The sequence below is a fragment of the Labrus mixtus genome, chromosome 21 (genome assembly GCF_963584025.1).
Source record: "Labrus mixtus chromosome 21, fLabMix1.1, whole genome shotgun sequence".
Lineage (NCBI taxonomy): Eukaryota > Metazoa > Chordata > Actinopteri > Labriformes > Labridae > Labrus > Labrus mixtus.
Window position 1 is genome coordinate 13,675,152 of NC_083632.1, and position 18,594 is coordinate 13,693,745.

At 41.2% G+C, this 18,594-nt stretch overlaps 1 protein-coding gene across 3 annotated transcripts in view; it reads left to right on the plus strand.

Moving 5' to 3' along the window:
• The first annotated feature begins 3,726 nt into the window (after positions 1-3,726).
• The window catches only part of tmem94 (transmembrane protein 94), a 45,641-nt gene continuing 30,773 nt past the window's right edge, over positions 3,727-18,594 (plus strand). For all 3 annotated transcript variants that reach the window (XM_061028987.1, XM_061028988.1, XM_061028989.1), the window contains exons 1-3: positions 3,727-3,845; positions 10,337-10,745; positions 17,728-17,847. In XM_061028987.1, the coding sequence (XP_060884970.1) occupies positions 10,722-10,745; positions 17,728-17,847 (144 nt within the window). In that variant the 5' untranslated portion in view covers positions 3,727-3,845; positions 10,337-10,721. The remainder of the gene's footprint in view (positions 3,846-10,336; positions 10,746-17,727; positions 17,848-18,594) is intronic.

The window sequence follows — 18,594 nt, forward strand, 5'->3', positions numbered from 1 at the left end:
TTTACATATGTGATGTTGTCATTGTCAGAGAATCTTTGGCAGATTGAACTCTACAGAGACAGAGGGTAATCAAAGATGTCTGCACTGAGCAGCAACAAGATCTATCGCCGATGGGAGGAAGAAGCTGATCGAACTGTGAAGACTTTGGTTGACGGGAAGAGGGCTGATGATGTCATCTGAGGCTGATGGAATGAAAAAGCTGATCGAACTGAGGAACGGCTTTGACCGAAAAGACTGAAGATATCGTCTGAGGTGTGATAGGGAGGTGGTGGGTCGCAAGTAATGATGATCATGTCAGTATTGAAGTTATGCATCATGAGGGTGCTAAAATACTTTATTTCAGACCATAAGGTTCATATCATACGGAAGCGTATTGCAATTGTGGGGAATTTTTTTTTTTTTGCCAGGTGTTATTACGAGATAAAGATTTCATTATAACAAGAAAAAGATCTCGTTATAACGAGAAAAGATCACATTAAAAAGACTAAAAAGATACTAGAGGGTTAATGCAGTTTGCATTGTGGCAGGCAGAGGAGGGAGGAAGATCAAAAGGCAACGATGACCAGGGTCATTGATTTGATTGTGTTTTATTTTCATCTTGGTTTAAGGCTTTGGGAAATATTAGCGTCTTTGAGTAATACAGGTGGTATTCTCATGAGCTTGTCGACTTTGCTCAGGCATCTGAAGGCGTTAAGGTTGTTCAGACGGAAAGAACACTCTGACCTATTTGACATTGCGGTATTCCTCCAGGATCAGTTAAATAGATATGGTATGCTTCACAGATATAAAGTCATGCATATGAAATGCATTCAAGCTAAGGCTACGTGGTGTCTCAAGATACGATCAGGCATTTACGGAAAATACTTTAACCCCATGAAATACAACTCAACGCAGGCGATACAACGGAATCGCCTGCCACGGCGTTTATACCGAAATGTTGTAATGAGCTGCCGCTGGTGTACTGTGCACTCCCACCATCCTAATGCTTTTCTCGTAATAATGAGATCTTCATCTCTTAATAACGAGATCTTTATCTCGTAACAAGAAACCAGGCACACAAAAAAAAAATCACCACATGAATACAATACGCTTCTGTAATATCATCATAAAAAAGCACAGGAAATATAATTACAGGACAACAATAAAAGGGATAAAATCACTACAGTTCACAATTAGTCACTAATTAAAATACAAAGAGAGACGTTTGCGCCAGTGTTTCCAGAAACACGAGGAATACCTTGTGTCACTTAGTGTGGGCGGAGTCAGAGACATTATGATCACATTTTCTGAATCAATTAATCCACACATACATTTATACAAACCATTGTTTGGTTTTCTGTTTTTCTCTCTGGTTCCTCAGTCTGCAGTGACACAACGACACAAGCTCCTGTCAGCTGCTCATTCCTACACGCTGACTGCAGAGTTATTGTTTGGGTTACAGTCTCGTACATTTTAACTTTCTGTCAGAATAAAGGAAAGAACTTACTAACTGAGCTCTGCCGGTCTAGCACACATTAACTTATTACCTTAACCTTTTTCCGACTGCAGATTTGTGCTGAGTTTAAAGTCTGTGGGAAGAAGAAGCATTTGAAGAGTTAATTAGCAAAAACAGATCATGGGAGAAAAGCCCAGACAGTTTTGATTACCACTTTAAAAAAAGCCGTTCTCTGATCCAAAATCTGTTCCGGTGCAAAAACCCAACAGCCTTTATGGGGAAAACAATAGGCTAGATGAGTTTATGAAAAACTCCTCTGAATAGTAAAGATGGCAAACACAAAATTGTATCCAAGGCACTCTGTTATTAATTCATGTCTAGCCACATCTAGCCTTTGTTTTCATGGTTTCATTCCCCCCTCCCCAAAGAGCGCCTGTTTGCTGTTCAGCTTGATTGAGGACCCACGCAGTGCTCCTAACCAGTGATGCTTTGTACATGTCAGGCAGCCTACGGGGAACTGGGTCAAAGCTACACAACTGTCAGTCTGAGTGATATTACCTGAAATAAACAACAAAAAAAAGTTGATGAAAATGTATAAAAACAGAGTTATCTGCTTTTGCAAACGAGTTCTTCATTTAGACACTTTGCAAAAGTGCAAGACTTTTCTGCGGTGGCTGGGAGGTGTCAGGGGAATGCATTTACAAAAACGCTTTGCAGACTCCACAACACCGATGCAAAGGAGCTGCAACACAACAGAAGTTGGCCACAATGAGAGTTGAAGCCCCATAGGATCTGGTAACAGACCGTTATTATAGACGGACACATGAACATGTTTCTGACGGACTGTTTTTCCAAAGACGGACACGACGAAGTATGATAACTGTCACTGTGATTTTTTTTAAATGATAAATATTGTCCAATGTTTTTTATATTTTCATATTATGTGACACAACTTTCATTGTGGCTCTTTTGCATTTTGTGTTGTGGAGTTTGCAAAGCGTTTTTTGTAAATGCATTTGCCTGACACCTCCCAGCCACCGTACTTTACAGTCGAAGCAGTCCTAGAATCGAGATGTAATTTTATTAAACATTAGAAATGAAACCCCTGTAAGAGTTGTTTTTATAAAAGGTTCAAAAATATAAGCTACGACCTAGTTGGTTGTTTAGTTTTTATGAGCTGTTGGGAAGTTCAGTGTCAAAAAACTTATTTCTATGATGCAATGTCAAAATCACTTATAGACTCTTTCACCAGCTACGACATTAAAGGGAAACTTAACCAACTTCTACCCTTAAGTAAACACGACACAGTCACAAGAAGTCTGCCCCTCTCTTTAAAAACCACTGTAACCCAACACACTGAGTCTGCACATGCTGAGTCACCCTGAAGAGCTCACAAAAAAATTAAAAACAGTCGTCACAATGAATGCACTATTAAAAATGCATCAGCTGTGGCATCCTTTTACTTTATATGCAATCTATCATGATACCTATTGCTTTGGCACTTTCATTAATCCCAATAATTTATGCATCAATTTGAATGCATTTCTCAGATTCTTCTTGGATCAATATAACATACCACTCATCATTATTTCAGCACTTCTAACTTCCCCAAAAACAGATCAGTAGCCTACCAATGAGACAGTGCAGCATTGCTCCTTACTTTAAGGAAGTGACAGCGTGTTTGTTAAGAGCATTGTGCATATTTTTAATCATTATCATATTATCATAAAGGTATTCCCTTAACAGCTAATATAAGAATATTTTTCAGTGAAAGCAGAGGCACTGCTTGTCACCAGGCAAGGCAGGCAACTGCTTGGGGCCAAGGGCTGACAAACTTTAAACCACATCAGTGGCTCAAAATGTGCAAATTTTGCAATGGCAGAAGGAAACCTCCCTAAGGGGGGCCCAATCTGACAGCGCTCGATTTGAAAATCAACATTTGTCAATGAACGTCACCAAAGGAAAATGAAGAGGAGTTATCTGTCAGGGATTGAATAAAGAGAGAAAGAGGAAGACAAGTAAGTGTTGGGAAACAGATGATAAATGCTGGTTGGAAGGGCCCCCAATTAATTTTTGCCAAGGGCCCCAACAGACTCTAGACTCGCCTCTGAGTGAAAGTGGGCTTCTTGGTTTAGCAGCCACTCTGCAGTTAAGATTACAGGTTTCTTATTTCAAAATAAAACCATAAGCAAGCGTACACATTTTTAGGACCGCCTACTCTAATCTTAGCCAATCACAGGACAGAGTACTCTGACGCCGTCCAATCACAACACGCCCTCATCCAAGCCAGAACGCTCCCTAACAACATGGCTGCTGCGGTACAGTGTCCGACCAGAAGTACGTTTGCACTCGAGGGAAAATCATCAATTTAAGGAGGATTTTAATAACAAAGACGTGAATTTTACCAAAGGTGAGTTTTCGGAGTATTGCTGTCATCGACGTGTTGTGGTGTTGAAGGTCCAGTTAGGTCGAGGGGTCTATTTTTTATTAGCATCTGCCTTTGACATCTAAGGAAGAGAAGGGACGTCAGTTGCTAGCAGCGATGCAAGCTACTCTTTAAATCAACTCATTTGCATTAAATTATGTCAGCATTATTGCTTTTATCTCGTAAAAACATTGCTCAAGATATTTTGCCAATGCCAAAGCGTTGCAGCAGGCTATGGCAGCTGTCACTATCGACCCTTGAGGTTACGTTATGCCTCTCTTTGTAAGTCTTCGCCAATTAAATCAACAACTTATCGAAATTAACTGGCAATTTGGCAGCACCTGACATATTAATAATGACATAAAAGCTCTGTAATAGTTCTATTCTTGCTACATACAATTAAGAATATCTGTTTTTATAGATGAAAACGGTTAAAAAGCATTTTACGATTAAACGTTGGATAGTTTCACTTTTTTTTCGAGACAGTGAACGCAACATCAAGATTTACGTTTAAAAAAAACAACTTTATTCAAATAATTAAAACTTACTCCAACAGTAGAAAAAGTCCACACATGACTGAAAAAATTGATGTAAATATAAACGAATAAAATAACGAGTTTTTGCAGTATTTTATTGTTTCTATGTGGAGCTTTTAGGGAGGATGAGAAGACACTAAAGTGTTTGGCAAAATTGCTGGGGTGAATTATGCCAAGTGTAAAAACGAGGGGTGTCAGCATTACCTAGTTAATCGCGATTAATTAAAGTCTGAAATTATTGCATTACATTTTTTAATGGGATTAATCTCATGCTATTTTGTCCCTTTAGTCTCCCTGTAGATAGTCGTCCTCAGTGTCTCCCTGTAGTCTCAGTGATGTAAAAGCAGGACACTGCTGCAGCTTTGAATGTCTCATTTAACTTTAACAAACTCTCAGACAGCTCAGCTCACGAGTCCAAAGTAATATCCACATTATGACATCACTCATTGACCTTTGTTACCGTTCCTTTGAGCTGTTTTAATTTAGTTTTTGATCCGTAGTGAGTTCCTTTTTCTGTGGTTAATAAGTCAATGTCGTAACCTTCAAACTACCAGAAGGTCCTTACTTTGTTTCAAAATAAAAGCAGGTGTAAATTCAAACAGCAAGTAAAGTACTCTTGGCTTAGAACAGTACTAAAATGCAATAAAAAAGCTGGACAATTTCTATTTTTAAATGCTAAATAATGAAATTTCAAAAGTGCGATTAATTGCGATTATCTATTAAATTCAGATTAGATTAGATTAGATTCAAATTATTGTTTGACAGCCCTTGCAAATACACTCCTTTTGGGAGGCACAAAACAAAAACAATAGAATTTGATCTTAATTTCTAACATCTAACATATTTTAAAACACGCTCATTTTAAAAGGTCTGACCAAAATAACATCTCAAAGAAGGTGTGTTATCACTATAATATATAGGAAGAAAGAGGTCAAATTTTGCCCCTGTATTTCAAAATAACAAAAAAAATATATATATTTCAGAGACAAATTTAGCACCTTCATATCCAGTCAAACGCGTCTTGTTAAAGCTAGTTTACAACAGTGTAAAAGTTATTCTAAATAAATACATTGGGAGGTTTACTAAATGTGTCCCTTTTGGTGGTTAATTTGCAAAGCAACTTCCTGCACACTGTCTAAAATGCACAAATATATCGGTAACATGTGTATTTGTGCAATGAAGCCGGGGTCACCCCGTTTGCTCTCCGTCTGATTGTCAGACACATTCACTTTTAAGTTACTAATTGATTTTTGGGTCTTTATTAGACGCCAAAAGAACTTGAGGAGCGTCAGTTTTTGCTGACCTGTGGATTCTTCTCTTTAGCTCAAAGCAGCTGTGGTTAAAATCTGACTAAAGATCTGGAGTTCTTTTTTAAAGCTTCTGTTCTTTAGAAATACCGACAAAAGACAAACACAACAGCAACACTAAAAAAAGGTCACACTGCCATCTTAAAAGAAACGAATCAAGTGTCCATGTCAGTTCAGGAGTTGATTGCAATGTGAGTTTGCAATTTGAATTTGAATCAATAAAGTATCTATCTATCTATCTATCTATCTATCTATCTCCCATATGTAGGCCTGGGCGATAAAACGATAACGATAATTATCACAATATAATTTTTGTCAATATAAATATTAAAAAAGTTTGACAGATTTAAACCTATAATTACACCATCCAACCACAGGGATACAGGGGGCGCTAATGTGTTGCCACCCAACATTAAAGAGAAGAAGAAAAAGACTACAGACAGCCAATCATGTCGCAGGGATATGGGTAGGCGGGCTTACAGACCTCAGGAGTGGAAAGGAAACAGCCGAAATTAGCGATAGCTACTCTGAAGAAAACGCTGAACCTACCGGCTCAAAGCAGGAGAAAATATCCTCGACAAGACGACAAGAAAGGCCGCTTAACTTCTGGAGTTTAGAGACATTTTGGCTCTTTACATTCCGACAAAAAAACAGAGTAAAGTTCTCTGTGCCAAAGGGCAGCTAAAACGGTGACACCACGAACCTGTTCCCCCATTGGAAACAATATGACCCATTAGAACACACCGAAGGAAATAAATGTCCACTTTTTTCATAAACGAGTGTTAGTGTGGATCATATTGTAAATAATATAAACAGCAACAAAGTGTCATATCAGGGTTTCCAGCTCCATGCACTGAGCTTATGATGCTGAAATGTTTCTGTTTAATTATAATTCGTCCTGTTCTTACAATAAAGAATAATTAAACCATAATTAACCATCTGGTTTCTTCAACTTTCACTCAGGAGCAAAAATCAGCTTTTAAAATTGAAGGAAATAACGATTGACAATTATCGTGATAATTATCGATATCGACTAATATGACATTTTTTATCGCAATAACATTTATTGTCATATCGCCCAGGCCTACCCATATGTACCAATAAGTGTATTGATGGTCAGGGGTAGAGTCCGAGAGACCAAGATAAGGCAAGGCTAAGGAGGGAGGGTCAAGGCCAGGATTCAAAGCATCTAAATACAGAACAGTTGAAGATACAGTACAATGCAAACAGTTCCCAGTTTGACTTCTCTCCTTCCTAATATACTCAATAAAAGGTCCCCAAATCTTAAGAAACGTGAGATGTGTGTTTAACAGTGTATTCTGAAACGTGTCGTTTAAACGTACAATGTAAAATTTTATGACCATGTTTACAATAAAATATAAAAAGTTAATTAAGAATTGACTAAACCTATCTTACATATATTGTTTTGTTGAGTACTCACATTACCTCAAATATCTCTGACAGTTATCAAACCAAGAGAAATGCGTCATTTTAGAGTTGTAACGGGACGTGTCTTGTCTGGCGGCGGAATCTACATATTGTAACTTTAACCTCCATGTTTTGAAAAGAAGGAGGGGAAGCTGATTTCCCCTCACTCAAAATAACTCTTTATGCTACAACCAGACCGAACCTTTAGGGCTTATTGTAAAGCAGAAAGAAGGGTCAAAACATGAGCAGATAAACCCAACATGACAGAAAGGCTGTCAGGAATTAGCTGTCTGTTAAATATGTGGCTGTAAAGCTTCTGTACTTTTTGATACTATCAGTCATGGTGGGATAGTTGGAGAGGTTAGAGAGTTTTTTTTCTGTATCGTATTTTACATCTTTATAAAGTCCGACCCTTTTAAGGCTTAAACTATCAAATTAAAGTCCCGTCATGGTTCATGAGTTTGGGTCTTCCATCTTCTTGATTTTAAACGTACAGTGTAGAGGGTGAAAGTCTAAATCCAGTAGTCAGCTTGCTAATCCTTAAAATATTTTGAATGAGGTGAAGTTTCCTTTTTTCAGATTACGTCAGACAACCTTCAACCTTCAATTGTTGCACCTACATATTTTTAGTTATCAAGATCTAAACCTGTGTAAAAAAGTCTTGTAAGGTCCTCAACTCAAGATACACAACCACGATAAATCTCACTTGCATGCACTTCTACACATGTTGTATCACCTGTTAAAGACTAGGAATGATAAGTAAGAATAGAAACGTAATCGAAGTTAAAGGCAGTTTCTTAATACCCCTGTTTACTTCCGCAGTGCCAGTGTTATTTTTAAGTCCATGAGGTGGGGAGACAAATCCAGCGAAAGTCGTTCAGCTTGCCTGACGAGGATTAGCTCATTAAGCTTACCTGGCTAGTAGTAATGTAACCTGTTTTAGAAACGTGTCTCAGCTGCACTGGAGTGCCAGATCTAAACAGGGATGGCAGTGTAAGTGTGTGTTGTAAGGTGTGGTTTCACCTCACAGTTCACGGTGATAGAACCTCTTAGGTAAAGTGTGAGGCAAAGCGAGGATAGTAATCAGCCCCAACAGAAACCTCTCTGAGTCACAAACAAAGTCTGAAGGCTAAAGGTTATGTTCTGTAACGCATTGAACTGCATGTTACTAAAGTTGACTCCTGAAAATATCCAGATGATAACAGGAGGACTGCTTCTTGCATCAGGATAAACATCATAAAAAATGATGTTAGGATGCGATTGCACAAAGTCAAATTGTATCCCTGTGAATATTTTGAACACAATACTGGGCTTCTTCAAACTACATGGTCTTTGCCCTTTTCTGTCCGTCTTGACTTTGCTTGTGTTACCTACACGCTCTCTGATGACCCCAACAGGACCGTCTCTGGGTTTAATCTTACTAGAACAGTCTTACTCTGCAGTCGGTGCACCCTCTCACCCTTCAGTCTGTCTGCCTGTTGTCTCCTCTGTTTGGCTGAGCTCTTTCAACTCTTTACGAATGTAGACTGCTGACTCTGGAGTTCATTGGTTTTCTGTGCCAAAGGAAGCTGCTTATGTGGTCAGAGCGAGTGTTGAGCCTGGTGTCAGTAGAGTCAGGGCCACGGCCTGCTTTTCAATAGAGCTGTTTAACAAACATCTCGGTGCTTTTGCACTTGACCCGACACCATTCAACATAATAGTGTTAAAACTTTTGACTGAGCGGGTTGAGCTGATATGTTGATAGTAAAGTCTTTCAACCGGGATAAAATTTGACTTGAAACAAGTTACAACAGCCAAAGAGATCATTAGATGGCAAAAAAAAATCATGAACGAAGCCTATTTATAAAGCCAGAACAGAAAAGTGCTGCAACATGCTCTGAAGAACAAAGAAATACATGAGCGGTAAAAGTGAAAGGTTGAACCTTGGTCAACCTCACCCCCAATTCAAACATACCATGCCGCGGTCCGTCAGCGCCACGGTATTGCTCCGTAGGACGGCGTGCACCGATTCACACTGGATCTTTTTCTGGAACGTCAGCGCAGCGGAGCGAACCCATGACACATCACAGGACAACTTCGCAGGAATAAAGAGAAAAACATGCAAACAACATGTTGCTTTGTCTTTCTGAGGATGAGTTGTTGTTCATTCTGTGCCTGTTTTGACGTCATGTTGATAAAGTGACGAAACGATCTTGAGTCCGTATATTGTGTTTTATTTTGATATTAACCGGATGCTCTGTGTGTTTCCTTGTCTGACTTCCTGTCCGGGCTGTCATATTCTGTCCAGCTTGATGCGTGCCTGCAGCTTACTCCATAGAAAAATCGACTCGCTGCGTATTTGAAACAGAGCAGAGCGTAGTGCCGTTGGTGGCACGCTCCGGAGACGGGCTGCAGCGCACCCTGTGTGAACACTATGATTGACTAGAGTGGCAGCTAAGTACGGTGTAGTGCGCGGCGCTGACGGACCGCGGCGAGCACGGAGTATGTGTGCATTGGGGAGTCCAACAGAAGATGTTGGGGACAACTGGTAAAATAGTACAACAGGGGTTGTTGTAAACCAAAAAACAAAAACCCGCCCTCGCTCCTCTCAAATCCCTGCCATGTCTTTGTAATCCCAGAAGTAAGTGCTGTGTGAGTGTTGGTGTTTACACCAACACCCTAGAGATGCTCAGAGCTCCCAGAATAGGCAAATTAAGCTTATTGTACAGCCAGCTGCCAAGCTTACCAGCTAAACGCAGCTAAACTGGCTGTTTTGTAGTCTGGTAAATGGAAAATTCATCAAATTTGGCCTGGTTTCCCTGTCATGATGCTCGATAAACTTAATGCTCCCCTAGAAGATTAAATTGATATGCATAATTCTTCTCTTGCAGGTTTTCCTGGGTGAATATTTTTTACTCTGCATAAGTTATAAACATACAGCTTGTTTTTTTTGTATATGTATTTGTACTGTCATTTGCAGCACTTTCCCATTATTGTGTTTGTGTTTAGATGGGAATCATTGTTGAAGTTGAATATGGTCTGTCCTTATCAAAAACTATTGTGCTGTTGCAGCACATCTTCCCTTAGTCATCCACCATAATTATAAATCAACCATTGTCTTAACTAAAACTGACCTTCCTTTTTATAGAATACTGCATTGTAGGTCAATGTAGAAATGCTCTAGTTGCTTTTTGATTGATGTATGTAATCGGTCATATCTCCACAGACCTCCACATGAACATTGTGAAGACACACCTGAGCTACAGTTAAACCTCAACGCCCACAGCCCAGAAACCCTCGGCTCCCTGCTTCCCTGTGCTGGACCCTGTAGGTGTTGGCGTGCCTTCTGTCACACTGGCAGAGGAGGTGGGGCGGGAGGTGTTGCCAGGCTGGGGACCAAGGCTACACCCACCTGCCTTCTCCATCTTCCTCCGTCCAAACTCGACCCACGTGAGCTGCAGTTTCTTCAGGCAGCTGGCTGAGAGGGATCCAGCCGAGGGCCTCAAGTGTGTGCTGACCAGATTTGGACATTGCAGAGCGGCAGTGACAGGGCTCTGCCAGGCGGCGTTGGCTGGTTAAGGAGCAGAGCATGTGGAGAGGTTGCAGTTGCCATGCAGCAGCAGGATAAGAAGCAGGTGAGTTTGATTGCTTAGTTCAGCATCTGCTATTTCTGCCTTAATGTCCCTGAGGTGGAAAGTTGTTTACGGAGCAGATGGGACCCCTGCGAATACACTTTCCTGAGGGGAGTGCTTAGCTAATAGCTATGATGCAACAACGCCTAGCATGTGTTTTTGGTGCTGTACAAAGATAAGGTTGACGTTCAATTAGAACATCTGTTACATTCAAGCTCTTACCCAGCGAGTTTGCACGATGCTGATTGATTCTGTCACTGCCAGGGACATTTCACTTTTTTTTTTCTTCTTCAGTTTATATGCCAGGTACACCTGAATGTGGTGACATTTTCCCATCGGTAATGCACATCAACTATCAAAAATAGATAAAACATAAATGACAGTGTTTCACGCGGATCCTTAAAAATTATTTTACATTTATCCATAAAATTTAAGCTCATTAAAAGTCTTTAAAAAAGCTTTTTTTCCTCATTAGAGGTCTTAAATCCCTAGCTAGTATAGCTTCATCTTGTATTAGAGACCTTCAAGCGTGATGCTTATTAACTTAACCAGTTTAAATAAGTCTCAGAGCTCCCCAAAACATATGTGTGAAGTGACTTGTTCTAAATCCACTCTGATCCTGTATTTGATCATATCTATAAACCCCTCTATTTCAGCCCTGCTCAGAACAGGCTGTTTCTGTGTCTGTACCTTTAAATGTAAATGAGCTGTGTCTGACCAGGCCCCCTCTCTAGAAGGGCTTGGGTGTCTCTAGCCGTTTTCACATATGCTCCTCACAGCGGCGGACTATCCCTGTCAGAGGGGAGGGGGATCGGGGGATTTCCTGAGGTATGACGTGATGTAAATAAACAACGTGGAAGTAGCAGCCGAAGCAACAGAGTCCGCTACACGAAGTTATAATGAGAATATTTGCCTTTATATCAATGCTATGTGTACTCCAATGGGATGACAACATCCACAAAATAGCGGAGAACAACATACTGACGAACAGAAAACATAATGCAGCCGTTTAATTACGTGGACAGAGATCGTAGAGGTCGCGTGCAGACACTTTAGGCAGTCACTGTATATAAACGTCATTCTCTTCCCATTGGCTCCAGTTGAAATCTCCAGAGTATATGATGCCGCTTTCAGACATCAGCTCACTCAGACATTCTGCGGAAAAAATACTAGGGGTCTGGCCGTAGAAACTCCGGGTAAAGTCTGCACGAAAAATGGGGCTGTTTGCGTTCACATATAGCCTAAAGAACCTCCGGGTAACCAAATCTCTGGAGTTTTTCAGGAGATTTCTGTATGTGTGGAAAGGTTTTCTGGCTTTCTCTCTCCATGTCCTATTGTTTACGGTGAGAAGGCAGACTCAGAGGGAAGAACAAACACCTAGCTGTGGGAGTGTCACCCACCTGGGGGAGGGGTTACTGCCCTTTGTGATGTCATGAAGGGAAAATCTACAAACGGCCTGTTTGAGCACACATTTTCTGAAAAGTGGAGCAGGCAAAAGACGGAGAGGATGGACTTTTCTCATAATTGGGGGGTTTGTAGACAGACTAGAGACACAGAGACACACGGTGTATAAGACGCACCCTGTTTTTAAGGTCTCTTTGAGAGAAAAAAAAACTTTAAACTGTCTTCCTGCGTGACGATTTATATTGTGTTCAGCGATGTCTACAACGTGCAGTTTCTGTACAGCTGTGTCGTTCTTTAGTTCTGTCTGTTTTCACTTTCGGGAGTTTGCGCTCCTACTAGCTACAGTACGGTAGTTGAGCTCTCAGCCTGCAGGGAAAGTTGGCAGAGGCACAGACCTGCTAGCTTGCAAGTCACGCTGCCTGACTCCGCTGGTCACTCTTTTACTTTGATATAGGACTCTTTCAATCAAAAGAGCACTCCACAAGGTTTATTTACGGAACAATATACCACTGTTTCTGTAAATGCATGATTATGACCTCGTGAGGGAGAAAAGATGTGAAAAAAGTCACGCAGCCAGCCTGGTCTGTGTCGCCGTCTTTCCCAGCACAGCGTGCACTCAGCTTTCAATACACAATGGGGATGGGTTTTTAATCACGTCAGGTCGCAGTGATAGAGGCTGCTGCACCCGCGGTAATGACGGCGCGTGTTTCAGAATTTTGTACTGGTGTATTGGTCGCACCGGTGTATAAGACGCAGCCAACTTTTAAGACGAAAAAATAGGTATTAAAAGTGCGTCTTATACACCAGATTTTACGGTATTAGTGTTAGAGAAACATGGTGAAGTATATTTTGCTTAATATGTGACCTTTTAAGCAAGTAGCTAGAGTTGTTAACATTTATTCTAAACCATTTTGAAAAAGCAGGATACTGCTGTGTCCCTCATATTTCTTTAAAGCCCCAACATCACCAACCCTGCAGCATCTTAAAAATATAGTTACCCATTGCATGAGAACATGGAGCTGCAGGAGAACAAACTCAAAATGTGAGTTCATTTTTTACGGGACTATTAAACACATGCAGCAGATTAAAAAAGTCGACCGGGCAGCTGGAGATAAACAGAAAGAGGCGGGGGAGAGCCAGCAGCTGTGTTTAATTAAGGAGCAGAGGTGTAGGTGTGTGTGTGTGTGTGGAAAAGAGAGGCAAAGAAAGCCAACAGGTTAAGGCGGTTTAAAAATTCACACCTAACAAAATGTGAAGAATGGAGTGGAATAGAAATTCTTTATTTAAAGGAGCAATATGTAACTCTGACACCTAGTGTTTAAAGTGGGTACTGCAGTCTAAATTCAAGACATTACAGAGAGCTGTCTCCCCCCCCCCGCCCCCTCCTCTCTAGAGTCCATGCTCACGCAGGTTGCCATGTTGTGGACACTGAAGCTTCAGTGTTTAGTCAGCTCTACATCGGTCTGTAAACCTTTCTGTGTTCTAACCTCTCTCCATTTTTCAAAAGCATCTCCAATATTGATCCTAGTTTGAGCACGTTTCTGCTCGTGGAGCTTATTAGAAACATGCAGAGGCTTTTTAGGTCGGGTACAATCACTTTTATCTGAACCAGTTCTCTTGCCCGCTTCCATCGCTGCAACACCTGTTGGTTTGACCTGATAACTGGTCTCATATCTGGCAAACAGAGGAGCGTCCAAAACGGCCGTGTGGGGGTGACTTAAAACCGCCTACCTTCTCTGGTCCAAACAAATCCAGAGCATTCAGGACCAGAATCTAAAGTCAGAAGGAGGACATACTGGCTGCTGTATTGTTGTCAGAAAAGCCAGCACTTCAACATAGCATGTTTCCTTAATGTCTGATCTTATAGTAAGGTCACTTTAACATTTCACTCATTACACATCTTACTGATTGACACTTTAAAAAGTAAAACATTTAGAAGCTTCCCCTCCTTGTTATTTTTGCTCTTTAAAATCCTTTTTTCAACACTTTCTTCATTCACATAAACCCACATACTCACTCTCTGACATGAACTCTAACTGTCCTGAATACTATTCAGTGATTTCAGGTGAACTTCTGAAGGGTCAAAAGATCAAACCTCTTCAGTTAAAGATAGATGTGTAGGAGAGACATTTCACAACCTGGCACTGCTTGGGCTCGTAGGAGAGCAAATACTGCTGCCAGTAACTGATTGCTCAACCGGTTTAAAGGAAAGCTTTCTTCCTCTTCGGGCTCAGTGTTTCCACCTATGTGCTGTTTTCTGTTATATAATCATTAACTCATAACTGTACAGACGCATGTAGCTGCCCTCGTTCCAAAGAGATGTATATGAAGAAAGAGGAGAGTTTAGTTCACGTTAAACATTTGAAATTACGTAACACAGTACTGATTGTGGTTCCACAACAGCGCTGTAACTAAGTTCCACCATCATTACGCCCTTGTACTTACACATTGCATCCTTAACGGCGTCATATTGGTTCCCCCACTGTGATGATTCATTACATTAAGGTGTTGGGGAAGCGCTAGAGGCATGGAGCGTAAGCACACGGCAGCAGTTTATGTATAAACACACACAGCGCTGTATACACACACACAATGTACATGACCAACAGGGTACCCCATGCATAACAAAACTCAGGTGTCAGTTGGTTGCAAGAACAGACAATGTAAATACAAGAAATATGCTGGGAGAACCTGAGGAACCTTCAGGCGAAAGGCATTGTTCGCTCACTATAAAGTAACTGTAAAATAATTTTCAGTGTTAATGTTTTTTACACAAACAATGTAATTGTGAACGACACAGCCTTGAAATTGTACAGGAGTTTAAAGGGACACTTCACCCATTTGCATTAAGCTTTGTATCATTAGAAACCTGGTAGTATTTTTGAATGGTCGTGCATCCCGCCCTCATTTTCCCCTGAGACGGGAAAGCTCTACATTTCTTTCCTGAAAAGGAGCCTCCGATGACGCAAAAATCGTCTTTTGGGTCATCAATGTTACAAATCTAAAACTAGGGACTTCTCTGGCTTTGATAACTGATGTAAACATTAGAGGTAATGTAAGTGATCAACAAAACAAAAAAGTATATAACATAGGTTTAGTTAATTTTTAATGAATTTAGATATTTTAGTGTAAATATTCTACATATTACACCTTTGAAAATGTCTTTGCTTTGTTGTATTAATACCAATATTACCTTGTAATATATTGATTGTGGTTTCAACAGAACCAGTTGATCCTCTTAACCGTTTTTCAACATCTTCACGACCAATTCTCTCTCTCTAGCTTTGCTTTTGCAAAATCTCAATCACTGCAAAACATGCTAAGCTAGCTGGAGTAGAAAAAAAACCCAGCCAGGTTTATTCAGGCCAGGTTGGCATTGTTCCTCTCATCAAAAGAGCCCCTCTTTAGCCCTCCACCACCCCTGGCCTCTATCAGCCCCCCTCCCTCCTCTCCCTCTGTATTCTGGGTTTGTTGCTCAGTGTGCGAGCCAGCTGCTGAGCTGAGTTGAACTGAATGAGGCTCGGCCCGTGCCAGAGAGGCAGACAGACTTTGTGTTTTTGAATTGAGGTCCAGCTGGCAGCGTGCACTGACGCTGGGCCCGCGTTGTCTGCAGCCCAGTGACGAGGGAAATTTTGGGTGAGGTTCTGCAGCATCTCAGGCTCTCTCCTGACTGTAGGCATGAGCAGGCTCTCTCTCCAGGACCTAATTCACATCTTGGAGCTGGTTTCTGAAATGTAACATTCGTCATTAAGCGGTCGATGCCCTTGTAGCTCGGCACAGTGTAAAAACATATTTTACTGAAGCAGAGCAGGGTCATCATGGTGTTGACGATGAGAGAGCAGGGGATCTGCTTCAGGAAGAAGAGCAATGTAAGTTGTCTCTTGCTTATTTCTGTCAGAACACAGTCAAATATACTTTCTGATACGCTCTCGTTAGATTGATCTTTTTTGCATCAGCAGTTGTGTTTGCATGATCGTATAAAGCTCTGGATTTGGAGGAGGTGGTCTGAGGTTAATCTTCCAGGTTGCAGGTCTGGTCTGCTCTCCTCGGGCTGTATGAGCTCCTTGTGCCTCTGCTTGCTCTAAGCCTCTGGAGGATTTTTTTGTTGAGACTTTCTTTCTCTGGGAAAGCAGAGAGATATTTATAGATGTCTCTGTGGGATGTAGAGCTTGAAAGCTGAACCATGTGTGTGTGCGTTTTCATATTTGTGCATCCGCAGCCGGCCTTTGCTGACACACACATCCGAATAGTGACACGGAGAGTGGGAAAGGTTACTTTCCCATCAGTATTAGATACTACTCTCTCTCCCCTTTCCTCATTATCAACCATTTCCTTTCATTGAAAGCAGCTATTTTATTCAAAGGCGGATGCAATTTCTTTCTTAAACTTTGGCCGTATTTTTCTTTTTTGCAGTCTTTATTACTAATCTGTAGAAAAAGTTTGGAGCTGCTGCGGTGGATTGTCGGCTGGGCTGGCAACCCAAATAGGCCGTAATATCTGACACGTTATTTGACGCTAATGTTCCTGATCAAAGTGTCCACTAGAGGTGCTTGTTTTTCCGCTTGTAGGGGCGGCTGTGGCTCAGTTGGTAGAGTCCGTCGTATCTTAACCAGAAGGTCGAGGGTTCGATCCCCAGCTCCTGCAGCCACATATCCGATGTATCCTTGGGCAAGATACTTAACCCCAAGATGCTCCCGCTGCTTTGTCGGTGGCGTATGAATGTGTATGAATGGGATGAGTTACTTCTGATGGACTCTTTACACAGCAGACTCTACCATCAGTGTGTGAATGTGTAGGTGTGACCTGCTACTCAAAGCGCTTTTACAAGCTCAAGTCCATTTACCATTTGTTTTTGCCACCAACAAGCTCAGATTGATATTTTATGTTTCTGAAAACATTGCGGAAAAGATCTGGATAGAGATACATTTTAATTAGCACCACTTTCTTTAAATCTACCAAACATTTTATAATTACAGCAATGAAGAAACTGAGCTACTTAGAGGATTATGATGAGGATGCTAACATTCAGCATTATGATATACATGATGAAAAAAGTGATATAAATGACCAGATTAATGTACTGTATAGCTGATTACAACTGAGAGAAGTCAGTGATACAGTCAGGTTAATATTCTTAAGCCAAACTAAAGACTTCCTGATTGTTACAGTGCAGTGATGTTCTTCTCTCTGCCTTCATACCGAGACACTCTGATCGAGACAAAAATCAAGATATAGGTCTAAATGATGTCAATACACAACGCTGTCCCTTGCTGCCTCTGTAGCTCCTTCTAGGGCCGTCGCAGTGACCGCAAAAATAACTCCTCCCTTTTTGGGGTAATTTCTGCTTTAGTACATTTAAATCAAGGCACAAACTGTCATCAAAGTTTTGAAAGTTTGACGCTGTGGCTTTGTCGGCCATTTCCGCATTGTCCTTTGAATGTCATGCCCTGCCTCCTGAGACCCCTCCCCCCCCCTTTTCTTTAGGAGAGCATGTGTGAAAAATGATGGTTGCAACGCACCCCTTTTTGGGGGGTCAAGAGTCACCAGGAGTATCTAATAGTTGTTCTTCCTGTTGTTTCAGGAGGAGAATGCTGTGGCACTGGGTCTGTCGACAGGTCAGGCTCTGGCCAAGCTGCGGGACCAGCTCAACAGCCTGCTGGAGCAGCACCAGAGGACTGGACGCCGACGAGCCTCTGCACAGGTACACATTACACGTTTACATCACTAGTCCTTATGTACTGTAGGGCTGTGTGATATGGAAACAAATGTGATCACATTACATTTTTCAGTCATGATCAGTATTTGTTTTACATATACAGTATACATTTTTTTTACTTTCTGAGTACAGATACGTGGACACAAGGTAAAGAAGCAGCAAACAACTTCAGTAAACACAGCACATCAAGAGGAGCTGCTTACACTGCTCAGTTATTTTTAGTTAAGAACCCCTACAGTGTTCTTCTTTCACAAAACGATAACAAGGAGTCGAATAATCCACTGAGATCAAAACAATCAATAAATCAGTTTCACATTAGAATCAATGTTTATCTCATGGTTTCCAGTTGTCATTATTAGGCGGCAAGCCTAGCTGTCGTGAACTTTGGATTTTGTAGACGTCCGTTGTTTAAATCTGTTTAAGTGACCAAGTCCTAAAAGAGACGTTGATGTAGTTGGATTCGTCAATCAACCATTATTAGTATAGCGCAAATTCATAAGTGTTATCTCGAGACACTAAAAGAGCATATGGGATAATATGCAGGAAGGATTTCTCCTTTGTATTCCTCGCGTTCCGGTTGTCCACACTTCCTGTCCGTTGAGGTGGAGGTCGGAGCAGGCCGTGCATGAATGAGGACGGCGGTGGTTGTGGGGTCGACACAGTCTGATGGAGTGAGAAAAGTAGTTCTTGAAATTTTTTGCTGTTTGCTTTACAAGCTAATGTCTGTCTATC